This window comes from Numenius arquata, chromosome 25, assembly GCF_964106895.1.
Source record: "Numenius arquata chromosome 25, bNumArq3.hap1.1, whole genome shotgun sequence".
NCBI lineage: Eukaryota > Metazoa > Chordata > Aves > Charadriiformes > Scolopacidae > Numenius > Numenius arquata.
Window position 1 is genome coordinate 5,967,716 of NC_133600.1, and position 17,374 is coordinate 5,985,089.

General features: G+C 47.1%; 1 protein-coding gene across 7 annotated transcripts in view; it reads right to left on the bottom strand.

The window, feature by feature from the left end:
* Window positions 1-1,671: 1,671 nt before the first annotated feature.
* Window positions 1,672-17,374, bottom strand: part of PTBP1 (polypyrimidine tract binding protein 1) — a 30,810-nt gene continuing 15,107 nt past the window's right edge. For 3 of the 7 annotated variants that reach the window (XM_074163895.1, XM_074163894.1, XM_074163896.1), the window contains 13 exons: window positions 16,310-16,385; window positions 15,170-15,342; window positions 14,028-14,174; window positions 12,659-12,826; window positions 11,767-11,877; window positions 11,249-11,423; window positions 10,587-10,664; window positions 9,181-9,329; window positions 6,403-6,436; window positions 5,813-5,905; window positions 5,229-5,445; window positions 4,908-4,985; window positions 1,672-4,724 (listed from right to left, as the gene is read on the bottom strand). In XM_074163895.1, coding sequence (XP_074019996.1) covers window positions 4,592-4,724; window positions 4,908-4,985; window positions 5,229-5,445; window positions 5,813-5,905; window positions 6,403-6,436; window positions 9,181-9,329; window positions 10,587-10,664; window positions 11,249-11,423; window positions 11,767-11,877; window positions 12,659-12,826; window positions 14,028-14,174; window positions 15,170-15,342; window positions 16,310-16,334 — 1,581 coding nt within the window. In that variant the 5' untranslated portion in view covers window positions 16,335-16,385 and the 3' untranslated portion in view covers window positions 1,672-4,591. Of the gene's footprint in view, window positions 4,725-4,907; window positions 4,986-5,228; window positions 5,446-5,812; window positions 5,906-6,402; window positions 6,437-9,176; window positions 9,330-10,586; window positions 10,665-11,242; window positions 11,424-11,766; window positions 11,878-12,658; window positions 12,827-14,027; window positions 14,175-15,169; window positions 15,355-16,306; window positions 16,386-17,374 lie in introns of those variants that run through there. The other 4 variants (XM_074163898.1, XM_074163897.1, XM_074163899.1 and 1 more) reach the window with 4 other exon arrangements.

Below are 17,374 nucleotides of genomic sequence, written 5' to 3' on the forward strand. Positions count from 1 at the left end.
TGCCGCTCTCACGGCTCATTGCGGTGAGCGATGGCGTCACACGCCGCTTCCCGCTGCCTCTGACCCAGCCGTTTCCATAGCGACTGCCAGCCCCGCGCCCTCCCGCAGCCCCCGGCCTCCCCCACCCCCCCAGCCACCTCCCGTGGGGACACACGGGGCGCGGGAGGGAGCGGGAGCATCTTCCTCATCCTCATCCTCATCCTCATCTTCGTCCTCCCATCGGCGCCGCCCGGGGCCTAAGGGAGCAGAGACAGGGTCCCAAGGGGGCTGCCAGACAACCCCCCCCCCCCACTCCCTGAACCCCCCGTGCACCGGGGGGCTCTGTCCCAGCCCTGCCCCCTCCCCGCGGCACGGGGGGCTGGGGACACCCCGCCCCGGTGCCACCCTGACCCCCCCAGCCCGGGGGTCTCTGCCCTGGGAAGGGACAAGGGGGAGGAACAGCGCAGCCAAGGGCAGGACCCCCCCGCCAGGCAGCTGCTGCCGTTTCCATGGCGACCCAGCCCATCGCATCCCATCGATGTTCGGCTGCGCCTGCAGCCAGGGCTGCGAGGCCGTAATTACTGCGCCAGGCTGCTAATTAGCAATTCATTACTTGTCGGAGAGGGACGGGGCTGGGCGCGGGGACCCTCCTGGGCGGGCAGAGGACGGTGCTGGGGGGGGGGGGGGGGAACCATCTCCCGCTCCCCCCCCCGGGACGGGGCAGGAGGCGACGGACACCGCTCGGGTCACAACCCCCTCCCCGGCACCAACGACCCCAGCGGGGCAGAGAGGCCGGTTTGCCTCGGCTCGGTGGGCACCCCGGCACCGGGGAAGGGGCTGAGCGGGACAATTAACGCTGGTTCCCGCCGCGGGGGGGGGATGGAAAGAGCCGTCTCTGCTCCCACCCAGAGAGGGGCCCGGGCAGAGGCAGCCCCTGCAAAGCCTCTGACACCTCCAAGGAACAGGCACCTCTTCCCGCAGGAGCTGGGTAATGCTCCCCCTGCCATTTCCCACCCCCGGCAGAGCCGCCGTAGCCCCATAACCCCCTGTTGCTCCCCCCCCAGATAACCCCCCCAAATCCAGCTCTGCCCCCAAAACACACTCTGAGGTCCCCAGGTCTGCACCAGGGAAGACCCACTTTGGGAATGGAGTTTTGGCCAGGCTGAGCTGGTGCGTGAGAAACCAAACCCTGTGACAGAGCCCCACTCCCAGGGGAGCTGAGGGACACCCCACTGTACGCAACACGGGGGGGGTATTCAGACAGTGACCCCCAGAACTGAAGGAATCCCTGGCCCTGCTCTCCAGGTGCTCCCCCAGGACCCCGAGGTGTCTGGTCAGACAGAGCTAAAGCACAACTACAGAGAACCACCTATTTGACTCAAAAGTGGGTTATTCCATGGGGATTAGCTAGAATGTATGGAAAAGTTTAGGAACATGAAGTAAGAGTGTTGGAGTGTGACAGAGGCAGAGCGTCAGTGAAGGCCCCACAGCTTCATACCTCTGACCCCCCCCCAGGCCAGAGTGGGGATGGACACGGGTGACAGCCCCCCCCGGGCTCACCCCCTTCACGGACAAACCATCCCAGAGGTAGGTGAGGAGTCAAAGTTACACAAAATGAGGCAGCTGAAATCACATGAGAAGGAAAAATCAGAAGCAAAATAGGCACAATAAAAAGAGAGGAAAATCAGAAGCAAAGGATACAGAAGAAATTTATTGAAAGCACAAGTACAGACTGGCCAATAACTGCTCTCTACAATCTCAACAGTAAATAATGGAGCTACAGAAAGGTACAAAGGTTGTTATAAAATAGTTTTAATTTCATTTCTTTTTGCATTACAAACATTCTTTGAAAGAGGCAATGGAATTCTGATGGTGTGAATGCTTACCCTCCCCACCCCACCTTCCACAATACTGAACCTGGAATAGCTGTTATCAAAATATACAATACATCTGTTCACCATAAAAAACTGGGTTTTGCTGCCCCCTCATGTCTTACAACAGGTATAAAAAAAATTATAAATATGTACACCCTTTTGTTACTCACATTCTTTACATGCAAACACAGGGATCCAAAGGAAAAACCCACCCTCGCCTGGTTCGGGGTCACCTCACTCGTCTGCTCACATTCTGCAAGACTCTGTCTCTCCCGTGGGGTGACCAGGACAGCGTTGGAGGCCACCGGATGGGACGGGACTGGTTCCAACGAGCCCCCTCCCCGGGTCAGGGTGAGGCTGGTGGAACTGTTCCGCTTGGGCTGCACGGGGACACTGGGGGGGTATGGAGCCCCTGCTCCCTGTGGGCAGGAGGGACCCGTCTCCCGCTTCAGGAGGAGCAAACTGGCTCCGACAAGGGCCACCAGGACACTGGGACTGGCCCCGCTGAGCACCAGATGCTGGCAAGGACACCCGGAGCTTCCCAGAGGGGATCTCAGCGCTCCAATCACAGGTTTGCTCGGATTTTGGGGTACCCAAACCCAGCATCTCCTCCTCGGCTCCACTGGGGCACCGCTTCCAGGGTGGATGATGCTCCTCAGCCATGAGCTGAAGGCAGAGGAGGATTCCCGGGATCCCCAGTCCCACGGCAGCAGCCCAAGCCGAACCCCCCCGCAGACATCACAGGCTTCTCCAGCACAATTCACATCCTCGAGAGTTCGGGGAGGAACTAAGGAAAGTTAAGACTTTTCCGAACACTCAGTGCCAGGCAAGTCAAGAGCTCCCACACTAAGCAAGGAAATCATAACTTGCAACACTAAGACAATTAAAAAACAAACTTTGGTCCACAATTTGCAGAAAAACCCTGAAAAAAAGTACAAGATTCTTGTTATTTTGCATCCGAACAGGTTGCAGGTTAGAGGGAAATGTAAGGCAACATCGGATCACACAAAAGAGAAGGCAGAATGGCCTGGGAAAGAGTCGTAAGCCAGAAAAAACAAAATAAATGGTTGTATCATTGGGAACAAATGATCTGCTGCGTTCTACTTTTAATGAATTCCCTTCCTATAACTTAAAAGATCTGGGCTTATCGGTTAAAAAGGTAAAAACTTTAGCCTGGGTCCCTCTTCTTAACTTCACAAGCTGTTTGTGCTCATTATCTCACACACTTTAAAAAAATCTGCTTCATTGAACAGGTTTTACCGATTTCATTACATTACTCACCCTCAGTCATGACCTCAGCCTGTAACTAAATTCCTGCCCTACAGTTTCAATTACAAAAAAATAAAATAAAATAAGAAAGTACAGTATACAAGGGTAATACCACAAAGGAGTAAATTTAGATTATGTTTATACCATCTTATCATTCTATAAAAAGGTACTTAAACTATTTCTTTTGCATATAAAGAGATTAGAATATTTGGTCAACTGGAAATATTGCTAGGCACAGATGACAGCAACGGCATCAAAAAGTATAATACAAGAATTAAAACAAAAAGCTCAAACGCTGAAGACATGCTATAAGAATGACGGCAGAGCTACATTGGTCTGGTTAATCTCAAATCAGGGGCACGAAGGTGACTCACAGGAACACCTTTCTAGACGTGGGATACCCAATAATTCTTCAAATCCTAGGCAAGTATTTAGATATATATATATACACACAATTTGACAAACTCGTAATGATTCGTCTTCACAAGTGTCCGAAGTGGTTGGTTTTGTATCCTGATCACAGCTCTGCAAAGGGCAGAGCAGGGGCTTGCTGGGACAATGGAATGTGGTTTGGTTTGGGAATCTTTCCCCACCCAGACCTTTCCGCTGGGTCCCAATGGTATGGGCAAAGGCTCTCAAGTGACTCCCGCTCGCTGTGCACGGGCGGTGAGAAGCCACCAGCGGGTTGGGAAGGGACACGAAGACATGATACTACGCAGATTGGGACATCTCACGGCCAGCGGGACACAACTGCCTCGGGATCCAAAGCCCGATATTTTCTTTATCCACTTTGCCAGCTCCACTCATCCTTCCCCCGGAGCCAGCGCTCGCTGCCTCCCCCCAGCTCTGCCCCCCGCTCCCTGCGGCTCTGAGCTCTTCCCCAAAGCAGCACAGGTTTAAGGCACAGACAGCAGAGGCGCAGGTAAGGTAGGACCGATGCAACTTAATCTGTGTGCTGGGCGAGGTGGGAGCTCCTATACACCATGCGTTTCCCACAATCCTGACTCAAAGGCGCTAAAGTGAATTTACACAGTGGTTTTAGGTCTTTCAAGGCATGGATGGGTAAAGAAAATAAAAAAGGCATCAATGTGAAACCTGATAAACTTGTTAGGATCTGCTGTTTGGGGGAGAAGGAGCAGGAGGGGAGCGGAATTTCCCAGAGCAGGTTCCAAAGTGTAAACTTTATCTTGTGATTTTTATTTGAACAGTCAAGATTGTTACCCATCACCGCAAGGTTAGCAATAGGAATTAGATTTAATTTTTTTTTTTTTTAAAAACCGGTAAACTGATTTCTCTTTAAAAAAATAAAATCTCTGGTCTTTTAAGGTCACTTCAGCTGCATTTTTAAAGTGGCTTTTTTTTTTTCTGGAATGATGGAAGTTGAAACCCTCGTGTTCAGCCTTTTAAGGTCAAGGCTGAACCCAAGAGGTTTTAAGTCAAGTCCATTTTGTCTCACGCCTTCCGAAGCTTTAAATGGTGGACTTCGAGAAGGACACACGCAGGTGATGGTTCTCCCCCAGGTCATGATTATGGAGCTCAATGAGGGACTGAATGGCTTCTTCCACAGAGCCCATCTGGATCAGAGCCATCTTACGGTCCTTCCTGACGAGACACAAGTTTGGGTCACATTCAGTACCCCCAGAGTGTCCCCAACTCACTGCAAGTTCTCACCTGGCGCTCAACAAGGCCAGCAGAAATTAACGACCCAGGTAATTGCCATTTACTTCTACCCTTCTCATGCTGAAAGGCCCAGTGTGAGGACAGGACATAAGAGAAAACACTTACTGGAAGAATTTGAATCCTTTGACCATCCCACCATTGGTTGAAAACAGCATCTTAAGGTCTTCTTCAGTTATTGAAGGTCTGAAACAAAGAGTTTTTGCTGTCAAACGTACATACAGACTGAATTAATCTCTAAAAACCAATTCTCATTAGAGCCTTTTCTAAATTCTCTACCAGTAGCTGCTTGGACTGGAAAGGCTGAGGGGCAGAAGGAAGACGGACAAGCCTTGCTCCTGGCTGGCAGCAAACAGCTATTTGCTCCCACGCTGAAGCTGCACACCCTTTTACACTCAGCCATATAGGAACCGTCCTGCTGATACTTACGGAATATTGGACAGATGAAGAGTGGCAGAAGGGGGAAAGATGTTTTGGAAATTTTTGGAGCCTGGTTTCTTGAAGCGATGTAGAGGAGAATTTCCGTAGTCCTTAGTCAGGCCGTGGTCCTCCTGGCCCTCACGGGGCAGTTGCACCATGTGGTGCTTCGAGAGCGTGATCCGGACGGGCTTCCCGTGGAGCTTCTGCCCGTTCAGGTGGCTCATGGCTGCAGGGGTGAGAGACAGCACTGACCACGGTGGCACCTCCCAGCTCTGTCCTGACACCTCAGTCAAAGCTACAGCTTCATTCTGGTTCCTCCCTGTGCAGAGGCCGCATCCAGGACCTGCATGAAGGGACCATCCCTCCGACTCCCTGCAGCTCTGTTTTCCCTCTAGATTCTCTCACACAAACTCACCACCCCTTCTCCAGAGCTGCCCCACAGCCACACCACATGTGCAGGCAGGGAGTTAAGCACATGGCGACCTTCAGGTTTTGGGACTTTTTTTGGAAGAGAAGAAAGTACTGACATTCAAGCTTTAATTACCCACTCGGTCTCTTAACGCTAAGTGCCTCAGACTGTGAAGCTTGCTTACCAAGCTGGGCCTGGTTCCCATCAGCCATCTGAACTAGGGCATTCTCTCTCTTATTAAATAAAATCTTCACCCTCTGCACATCACCATAGACTCCTTCAAAAGGGGAGGAAACAAGAACAGTCTTAGGTAGGGAAAAAGACAAAGTCGCATTCAACTTACTATTAGCTAATCAACCCAACAGCAAAAACATTCATTCACAACCAGAACTGATCTCATTCCAACCATGGCTACTTATTCTGCTCTAATTAAGGAAAATTCTTATGTAGCAGAATAATAATGGAACAATACATTAAAGAAAAGATACTGGGTTTCAGCAAAAAGCAAAAATCTTACTGCCAGAAGACTGGACAATTTAGCATGCTATCACAATTTAAATCTCTTATAAAAGACATGCAAAGCAATAAACCATGCATAACTGAACATAAAATAAAGGCAAACTAAATTAAATAGCAAACTAAGTAAACAATGTAAAAATGAAATTATGCATTCAAAAAATGGCAAACTGCAAACTGTACATTTTTGAAGTATCAAAAAAGTAATCTCAAATAAATGAAAAAACAAGGTAATAAAAAGTGTGAATAATAACATACCGAAAAGAATAAAGAGGCATTGGGGTGTAACTCTCTTTAGAGAACAGCAGAGCAAGGCAGCGGAGGGACAGGGAAGAGGTAAGGAATCGAAGGGGAGAGCGAGGTTGCACAAATCGTCCACAACGAGGAAGGGCAGAGTCCCCGCAGGAAATGGCGAAATTGGTTGATGGATGATGAAGTTTTCAAGATGGTTAATATTGAAGGGCAGGTTGGTTTCCGAAGAGCAGGGTTTTTTTTTTTTTTTTTTTTTGGAAGGGGAATGTTTTTATTTTTTGTTTCAAGCAACAACAGGAAGCAGAAGTACCGTGCAGTCAGTTGGCAAAGAAATTCCGGATCAGGGGAAGAAAAAAAATTCAGGGATGGGGAGAAAAGAAAAAAGTAGCAAAAAACACAGGTCAGTAAATACATAAGGAAATATGTAGTGTTCCATCAGTCAGATTTATAGAATTCTACATACAATAACTTGTTTACAGAAACAGTTAATAGGTTTTACCTAGTGGAACACAATGATAAAGAAAAGGCATTTTTACTTAAGATATACAAAGAAGTAAGAGACAGTATCACAACAGAGTGACTTCTACAGGCTTTAATACAGAATTAAATTGCAATAGTGTTACCAAAAATTTGACTAAAAATATTTTCTCCGATTACAAGTATTTCTTAGAAGAAATGACTTCATGGATCAAGTCAAAGCCACAGCTGCATTTGCTGTGTTAGCCCAGTGACTGTTGGAAGGGATCCATATTGCACACTGGGTTGTGACAAAACAAGAACAGTCCAATTTAGACCCCAAGCGCTGCCCTGGGAGCAAAGGATCATCTGGGGGAGCAGCTGTACTGCTACAGGAAATCTCAAAGGTCTGCTAGAAGCGCTTGCTGTAAAGGAACTTGGTACCTCATTTGCAACTGAGGTCTATTCCCTTCCACCTCTGTGGTGTGGCCTCACCACACAAAGCCCCCAAACTGCTGTTATTGACCAGAAAGGCAGGAGAAGCACTTCTGCTCCCGGGGACAGCACTGCCTGCACCCCAGCAGCGCCCAGGGACAGCACTGCCTGCACCCCAGCCAAGAGTCTGCATTCACAGTCCAAGGCAACGCAGGCTCAGACTTCTTCCACTCATGATGGAAAGGGAAAATACAGAGTAATTTTGGTTTCCACAATTCCAATTGGGAAAAAAGCCTTATGTGTGATTGCAGAGTAGTCACTCCAGAGAAATACTGTCTCTTGACTAACTGGTTGTGGCACAGGTAAGTTTCTACAACACTGATTATACAGGCAATGGAAAAAGTTTCAGGTCTGTTAGTTCACAGCTTCAGTACAAGTATCAAAGTCTCTCTAGCCCAAAGATAAGCTGGATGGATAGTGAAGAGCTCATCAAAAAACACAAGGCATGAAATAACTGCTCGTTCCTCCTGAACCAAGAGCTGTGCACGTCATCCAGATGCTGCTGGAGTGCTGGGAACACACGAAATTAAACAGGTCCAGCACAATCCTCGTCCTGTCACTGCCACCCCAGCAATGCAGGGTCACCCCAAGAAGCACACACTGGAGAGCATGACACCACTCAAGGGTGACGATGCAGCTCTAAAGGCTTAAGGCTTTTATCTGAGCAGCAAGTCGAGGGCCCAGCCAGAGATGACCCAGCTCACAGGACAGCAGAGCAGCTCCTCAGCACAAAGAGCAACTCATCCCACCCAAAGCTGCATCACGGTCCCTGCCATTATTTCATGCCCTGGGGAAAATAGTAATGACAGATAAAAAGAGCAGTCTGAAACACTGATTCAATTGGTTCATCTCATCAAGAGTTAAATATTTTGATTGTTCATCACATCCAGGCTTCCCCTTTGATGCAAAAGAGGTTTTGTGGTTACTCTGACATTACTGGTAAGTTTTACAGCTTCGCAAAGTAGTAACTTGTGTGCACAGTCCCAATAGTTCAAGTGCTTTTCAGCAGAGACTCATCATACTCCACTGCACACACTGGAAGATTCTACACTTTCAATCCAACAAAGAGCCAAAAGCTGACTGAAGAAAAATCCAAGATACCCATATCAAATTCTCATATTTATGATGCTGTCCTTCATTCAAGAAGATTTTGGTTCAAATATTACTTGCTTTATTTTTAAAGACACATTTTAAAGACTGTTTTAATATTGCAACTCACTAAGTTAAGTAGAATTGAAAATGTAAACTGTGAGCTGTTAAGGGTTTAGCTAAGAAAAAACTTCCAGGAACCTTGGAAAGGGAAAATGTGCAAGCACATGGCAGAGGAAATACTGCACAGGTACGAGGTCAAGCTGGCGAGGACCAGACACTACACAGAAAGAGCAAAGGTCAGGACGAACTCTCTCTGTAGTTCTGAATTAATGGATTAAACACTAGAACATGCCACGGGGAAGAAAGAATGGACATGACTATTCCATGACCCAAATGACACTGCTCCATGGAATGGGAGACTCCAAATCAAAGAGGGAGCAAGGGACAGGCATTGTAGTCTTTACGGGACAAGATCAGGCAGGCAGCATCCTTGGCTTTGAACCAAAGAAGAGCAAGATTTTAATTTGCAATGGACTTTTTCATTTCCCTTCAGCAACTAGAGTACTGATCTGCTTTGAGTTTTAGAGACAGCAGAGCACATCATCTGCTGTTCTAGTTTTGCCGTTTCCTTTAGGATACAGTAGGATTTCACTTTCAATGAGTTTCAGCACAATCTGTGTTCAGAAAGTGAAAGCAGAGGTAACAGGAAGGAGAAAAGAGTAAAGTTAGGACTCCACTAACCTCGGGACTGAGATTGCTAATCAGCAGAACAGAGTTCCCCGCCCCAGCGAGGCCGGGGATGGCAATCCGTCCTGCTGCAGCCGCCGCAGCTGCTGCTGATGGGATAGCCAAAGGAGCTAGTGCTCCGTGAACATTGGGGACTGTCAGGCCTGGAAATTAAAGAATATTAACCAGTAAAGAAATTAACAGCACGTACTCTAGTGTATTTGCTGCACCAGAAGGGAGAACAGCACACCCTCCATAACATGCAAGGAACCATTCAAACCAGTGACCGTGTATTCTAGGAGCAATGGGAGCCTCCAGTTCTGGTGCTGCAGGAAATGTTCTCATTCTAACAGTGTTTGCTCTTGCAGTGCCTGGTGCTTATCGGGTGCCTCCCAGCACCACCTTGTTGACTACAATATTTTGCATGTGTCACAAGCAGCGGAGTCAGCACAAAGCCTCAGCTCTGCTGGTGCAGGAAAGGTATGACAAACAGTGCATTTGTAAGGCTCTTTCCAACCAGTGCATGCCAGAAATGTCCTTTAACCATGCATGTCACAACCAGACACTCTATGCTGCCACCAGCTCATCTCTTCTTCAACCGAGGAACATTAAGGTTTTATCTGCAGGCAGCTCTAGTTGCCCCCAGTAGCAGCTGGCACCTCACCCTGTCAGCCCTCCGACGGGAAGGGCTTTAGATAGAGCTCAAGCAACAACTGCTAGAAATCAATTAAACTTCCCCAAGTGGCAACGTCTGTGTCCCCAACAGGACAGGACATCACCAAAACATTCATGGTTCAGCAGTTTGATCTGTGCTTGTTTGTCATAAGCAAGGAAATTCCATCAAGTTACAAGAAAGTCAACAGTGCTGGGTACACTACGGAAACCAATCCTGAACTGTTTAGTCTGGCACTGCAGGAAGCCTTTCGCCTTTCATCTCAGGCACTGGGCTACTTCTGTGAGTAGCAATAATTGGTTACCTGCAATAGGAGCTGCAAACTGCAACTGTAACACTACGTAATTAGGTTCACGTCTAAGTACCAGCTTTACTCAAAATATTTAGGAAAAAAATAAGGACAAAGATTCCTTGCTTTTGACCACATTTACAGCAGTCAAAGTGAATTCCCAACCTCTGCAACCACCTGAGGAAATTTGAAATACAGAAAAATTGACCTCTTCCTCCATCTCCCCTGATTATTTTAAACATTGCCCTTTTCTGTTCTCTCCCATCCTGCTACTCGTTTCCCTCATCACAGGGATACTGCCCAGCCAGAGGTGCTACAGCTGCATCCCACTCCTACTTGAGATTATGCACTGAAACATCCTTCTAACCCCAACTATAATGCTGCCACTTAAGTTTAAAACATCAAGATGCCTCAGCAACAGAAAACCTATAGAAAATTTCAACTTACGAAATACAGTACCTGCAGCCTGAGGAATTGCAAAGGTAGGAGGAAAACCAGCTCCCGCATACGGAGAAGCGGAGATTATCCCTGGGGCACCTGGGGAAAGGTTCACATGTTACACAGACACTCAACAGCAAGACAACTCTAGACTTGGCTGGAACACCGTGACCTGTCCTTCAACACAAGCATTTAGCTGAAAGCTAAACCCTAAAACATCAACAGTAATTCAAAAGTGCCTCTATTTTAACATTGGACTCTAAGAAGTTATAAACCTCTTCCTCTGGCTCTGCTGGTCTGAAACTGCCACCAGGTCACAGCTGTGCCCAGAAGCAGCTGGTACCTCCTGTCACTGTTTCACCACAACAAAGCTTTCCAAGTGTAGGTTACAACACCCCAAATTCTGGCTGAGTCAATGCTGTCAGCAAAACAGCAGATGGCACTAGAAGTACAGACTGAAAACCTGAAACAGCCCTCACCCAAATGGAGAGGTGGTTTCAGAGCAGCAGCCTGGACCCACAGCCGTATATCCCTGCTGTTTTGTACTAGGCTGATTCCCTGGTTCTTAATTTTCCTCTTTAACCACACTGTATTCCAAAGTTTCTGTGACCAAACACACTGTGTCCCCTCCCTTTCCCCAGGTGACCACACAGTCACATCAGTCCTGCTTCAGGAACTCTCACCGAAGGCAGCAGCCATTGTCTGATCCAGAGCAGGCTGGTTGTCCCCAGAAGGCAGGTCTGGCCGTGTGTAGTCTCTGCTCTTATCATTATTGTATTTGACATTGAGGCTCGTGAGCTTTGAGAAGTCAATGCGCAGTGTGCAACAGGCGTTGTAGATGTTCTGTCCATCCAGGGACTGCAGGGAAACAAACCATTCTTCAGCCAAGATGCATTTAACTACATCACAGCAACAAATCCCTGAGGAAAGGGATTCCACCACCCCAGGTACCAGCGTGTCCCTTCAGACGGGGCTGGTCTCCTGCTCTGTGTGGAGAAAGTACTGCTTCACTTGCCCCCCCCCTCAGCACCCACCGGCCCTCCCTGGGGAATGCCCTCTCACTCCCAGCAGCGTGATCTGCCACGAGGGCAACGCTCGCGCCAACCTAACGGCTCCTTTCTGACACTGACCCTGGACTAACAAAAGCAAGCCTGAAAGTGTAAATAATTCCAGTGTTTGGCACTGCAGGCGCACTACTCACCAGTTTGGCGTGCTGGGCACTCACTGGGTCAGCATATTGTAACAGGGCCTGAAACTGGTTGTTCTTCGTGAAGGTAATTATTTTCAAGACTGTACCAAATTTGGAAAAAATCTGCAAGACAATATTTGCATATACTGTTATCTCATTTCCACTAAGTTAATTTCCTATTGATTGATCACATTGAAACAACAGAAGTTATCCTTTCACCTCCTTAGTTTTCCAACTTAAACATAAGGTTTTACCCCACACTGTGGCTGTTTAACTCGCACCACAGTGTGAGACTAGAAAAACCTCAGGGTGATTGAACTGCCCCCTTAATGAAGTTTTTGTCTCTTTGAGTTCTCACACAGGAAGATTCACAGACACCTTCACAAATGGAACTTTCCAAGAGATTCAGGGATTCTGAGATGCAGCCAAGCTTGCATTTCACATACGAGGATTCCGTTCAGCAGCCACAGGCCACAGCAGGAAACTCCCAAACAGGCCACTGCCCAAGTGACTCCCAAATACTGCATTTGCTTCCCCGACCCTTGCACGGGGACATGGAGCAGCTCCTTCTGCTAAAACCTAAACAGAACTCTCCAAGAGCTGTCTTGAAAACATAAATGTTTGCCCCTTGCACTCCACCAGACTGAAATCCAATTAAAATGGACCAGCAATCAAATCTCTGGAAATTCAAGTCTGGCCAGATTGGGCCCAAAAATAGAAGACTCTTGAGTAGGTGTCTGGGTCTCCAGAAAGTAGAAATTTGACAACTATTTTCAGAACTCGAATCATACAGATAAAAACCATGTGCTGTTAGAACACAGACATTGCAAATACAACAATTTACTATTTGTTGCTACCCCTTCCCCCAGGACAACCCTCAAGAAGCTGCGGCAACGTGTTTTACCTGATGCAGGACATCGAGAGTGACAGGATAGAAGAGATTTTCCACAATGATCCTCAGGACGGGGCTCTGGCCAGCCATCGCCATTCCTGCATCCACAGCCGCAGAGGCCAACGGCGCCAGGTTCCCCGACTGGACGGAGTTCACGGCCTGCAGAGCAGCCTGGGCACGCTGCAGAACACAAACGCCGTTAGACCCACGCTCCCCGCTCTCCAGCTTCCTACCTGCACACTGCCAGGACTCAACAGTTCGCAGAACAGAGCCATCTACTGTTCTCCTAAGGCTGGAGAGGCAATGACTTTTGCACATTTTAAACATGGACAGTACAGAGCACCCTAATGAGTAAGAGCACTGCAAAAATACCAACTAAATAAAATATGAAGTGCTTATGCTACTGCTAGAACCTTGCTCAGCATCCACCAATGCAGCAAAATTATTCCATTGTTTCGAAAAAAGGAAAAAAAAATCTACGCTCTGCTGGGGTGAAACCTCATCTCCCGACTACTACAGAAGCTGACAAGACTGAAAGATTAACTGAAAGATCTGCTACAGCAATCCAGGAGTGGCAACTGACTTGGTGCGTTCCTGCAGAGTTCCCTCACACACACAACATTATGCTGTGCTCACTGTTGGGCTTTGTGAGATGCACCCAACGGCAGCATTTCGGCTGCACAGCGTGGAATGCTCCGGTCCGGCTGAAAGCCAGCCTGAAAGGCAAGAGGAGGCCAACGGGAGATGCTCGGCAGCCACCCCTGATAAGGAGGCACAAGTAACTTGAACTTCTTTTCAGTGTTCCTGTCCTGAAAGATTGCCAAGAGCAGTAGAGCAGAAAAAGGGAACTTTTAACCCATGCAGAGCAATCCTGCACAGAAACTCCAGACAGCCCAGCCAAGGCCTTCAGGACAGCTGTGTTCAAGCACTGCCTGCCCCGGAGCCAGCACTTCCCACAACAGACCATACTCTGCTGCTGACACAGGCTTTGCCCCATCACAGCTTCGTTTTATATAAATCTTTCCAATATTAGAAACAAGTGTCCTAAAGCACTATATGTTAATCGTGTCTTTAGATAATGTTTGTAACTAAGGAATGCTAAACCAGCACTTCTCATGATCTCATATTCACTAGGCACTTTCTTCCCCTGCCATTAAGGCCGGCCCAGCAGCTCACGGAACGGTCTGCTGAAGCAGAGGGGATAAAAAGCTGTTACAGGAGATCTATCCCACCAGCTAGAAACCAGCAGGCTCTGTTCAGCACTTTGGTATCAAACCAAATCTCAATATCCTCCCAGGCCTGCATCAGCAGCACCAACCAAACCAGCAGAGAACACTCTGTCCCTCCCACCAGGACGACAATGTACAGAAGGAAAACGAACTGCTTGGTTTGGAGAATTGTCCGTCTTCAGCTCCTTGTGGTTGGAGAACTGGATGTAGATGGGCTGGTTCCGCAGGATGGGAGTGACCGTGGTGTAGTAGTTCACCATGGTGTTGGCCGCCTCCTCCGTGTTCATCTCTATGAACGCCTGCGCAGATCAAACCAAACCCAACAGTGAGACGTGGCTCGCGCTGGAGACAGCATTAACACCCGACAGCAGCATTACACCACGGATAACCTCGGGAGGAGCTTCCAGCTGAACTGTAACTGCATTTCATTTTCACAACTGCATTTACATGCGAGTTTCTGTACACAGAACTGTCTAAGAGCCAATTGTACGTAGAATAAATGAGCGTCTTCACTCCCCAGACTGACTTAACATCTGTAATGTTCTGGTCTCATCCCAAGACCTCCCTCCCACACATGCCTACAACAATAATCCAGACTCCTCAACACTTGTCATATTTAGCAGCTTCCCACATTCCTCTCCAGAGCAGGAAGCCACTCACTGCTCATACCTTTATGGTCTTCTCTACTTCATAACAAAAACGTAAGGGACTGTAGCGAGTCATTCCATTAAGTACTTACGTATAATCACACCACGCAATATATCAGAGGCACATTTTCATAATTAAGATTAAAGACACAGTATTTTAGGCGATGATTAAAGTTGGCTTGCTTTTTTACTCCTTAATTTGTAAGACAATTTTAGCTACCAAATTAGTGCACACCTCCTGCGTTACCCAAGAGTGTTTCAGCTGTCCCCAGCTCATTTCTTGTATCTGTAAAGGTGTCCTTAATATGCAAACTTACAGTGGTGGTTACTCAACTGTCAAGCCATCTTGAGTGAAAAAGGCCAACTCATGTCACTGCTGTCCAAACAATTCACCTGGTCTGTAATTTAAAAACCAGGCATAATGCTAATTAGAAGCGACAACCTATAATTATGGACTTAGCTCCTTGTACAGTCTGAAAATATTTTCTACAGCTCATGGGATAATCACGGAAAAGTAAAATAATAGTATGCAGAAGTTATTGGCTCCTAATACCTGACAGTTGTTTAAACAACTTGGATCTGGTTTACTGATGACAAACTCATCACGCCTTTGACATAATCCCTGCTTTCAATTAGGGAGACAATACCTGATTTTTTCCTTTCAACATGAGAAGGTTGGTGACCTTGCCGAAAGGTAAGCCCAAGGAAATGACCTCCGCCTCTGTGACGTCACTGGGGAGTTTTCGGACGTGGATTACTCGGGAAGGGACCCCAGCACTTCTATTGTCGCTTTTGAATTTTTTGCTGTCGTTTCCATTAGCTGTGAAAAGCAAGAGTTACTACTTATTAGACCGGGCTGGTAAGAATATGCACACACAACTTCTGACACACAGTTTGTGCTCCCCATCCAGTTATTACTCTCGATTACAGAGAAATTCAATCGTCCAATTTAACTAGAGTCTGAGGACACATGGTTTTACTCATTTTTATTTTTATTTTTTTTTCCCCAAATTACACGATGGAGTGACATAGCTGAATGCCACTGCAGTGGAGTCAACTCCCCAGTGGCCGTTTTACAGCTTGTTTACAGCACACCCCCACCCACATTTCTACTCAGGGTAGGTCTAAGCCACTCATCCGATCCCCACTCGCTTCCCCTTCGCTCTGACCACTGCTCTTGGCAATGCAGCGGTTTGACAGGGACACCTTAAACCAAGTGCTACTAAAACAAATATGAACCAAAACAAAAGTTTTGATCAGCTGGACTACACAGACAGCAAAGGCTCCCAGCAGCACAACACCAGGGACAGGAGCTGATCCAGCCAGGCAGGGAGGCCACAAAGACAATGGTGGCCCAAAGTGAGACAATTCAGGGCCCTGACACACACTGAGGGTAAAATTCCGGACTGAGTGCCCATGGATACTGTCTGGGGTGGGATTACTGACCTCTGGATGGCATAAGGCTCCCAAACAGCAGCAAACTACTACATACAGCCAAAATAATCCTACATGAAATTGTGCTTTAAGTATAACAGTTTACAGCAAACCCTGCATGTTCTAATTCTGTAAAATCATTTTAGCAACTGTTCTGTTAGAAATGTATTCAATCTACTACCCTTATAAAGGTGTAGGGCAGAAGTTTATTATTATTCAGCACTGTCCTACAAAGGGCCTAAGTACTAAAAATGCAGAGATTTTAAAATTAAGACTGAGTGGGAAAAAACAGGCCTCCTCCTAGTATTTGCAATACTTATCAATTGTTATTCTTTTTTTATCAGCAATATTACCTGCAGAAGAAGAGTTGCTGCTCATGATAAAGGGTCCGTTAGTAACACAAGTAGAGAAAAGCTCGTCAGCTCCCCGCTGGAAAAGAAAAGATGAAAGGTAAACTGACAGCATTTTTACCAAATTCTATTCAGGTACTCCTAAAGCAAAACAATTGAGATTCAGGTGTAGAGAAGCTGAACAGAAGTGTCAGTGAAAATACACTGACAGTGGGCAGTGAACCTCACCTCCACCATAAATAAAAGATAAGCAAGATCCAATTTAGTAATTGAGTAGCACTACCCAGTATCTCTTTTCAGCTCAGCATCAGGAATCTTTAGAGATGAAGCATCACTGAATTGTCTGAGGCCACTAAATGCAGCACTGTGCACCGATACTCACATTTTCCTCTGGTATCTAACAAAAGGGGGTTTGGACCACTCCTATCAGACAAGACTTTCTTTTTTTAGGTTAAGCTAGAACAATACTGTAATTGATCAGGAACAGCAAAACAGACAGGCCTCCGGGCATCCATCAAGAGGACAGAGATTATTTTACTGGGGGTTACCAGGAGGAAGGAAGTCTTAAGCAAAAGACAAGTTATCAGAAACCGGCCCAAATTGTTAGTGTATGACTGGGCAATTATGAACCAAAGACGTGCATTTTCCAGTTACAAGCAGAAGATACAACTCAGAGAAACTGAGACCTGAAAGAAAAGGATCTCCTCCCCAACACCAAAAAAAGGGCAAATCAGGAAAGTAAAGCTCCTAGTAAAGAGCTACTTTTCAAACTTTATGGCAGAAATAGGTTGACATACAATAATTTGGATTCTAGTACAAGGTAATTTCACTGAATTTCACTGAATTTTTGGAGTTGGAAAGGACCATAAAGATCATCTAGTCCAACTCCCCTGCTGAAGCAGGACTGCCCAGAGCATGTTAGAGCATGTTACTGAGGATTGCATCCAAGCGGGTCTTGAAAATCTCCAAAGAAGGGGACTCCACAACCTCCCTGGGCAGCCTGTTCCAGTGCTCTGTCACCCTCACTGTGAAGAAGATGACTGGTCTGTTGTTTCCCAGCCACGATCC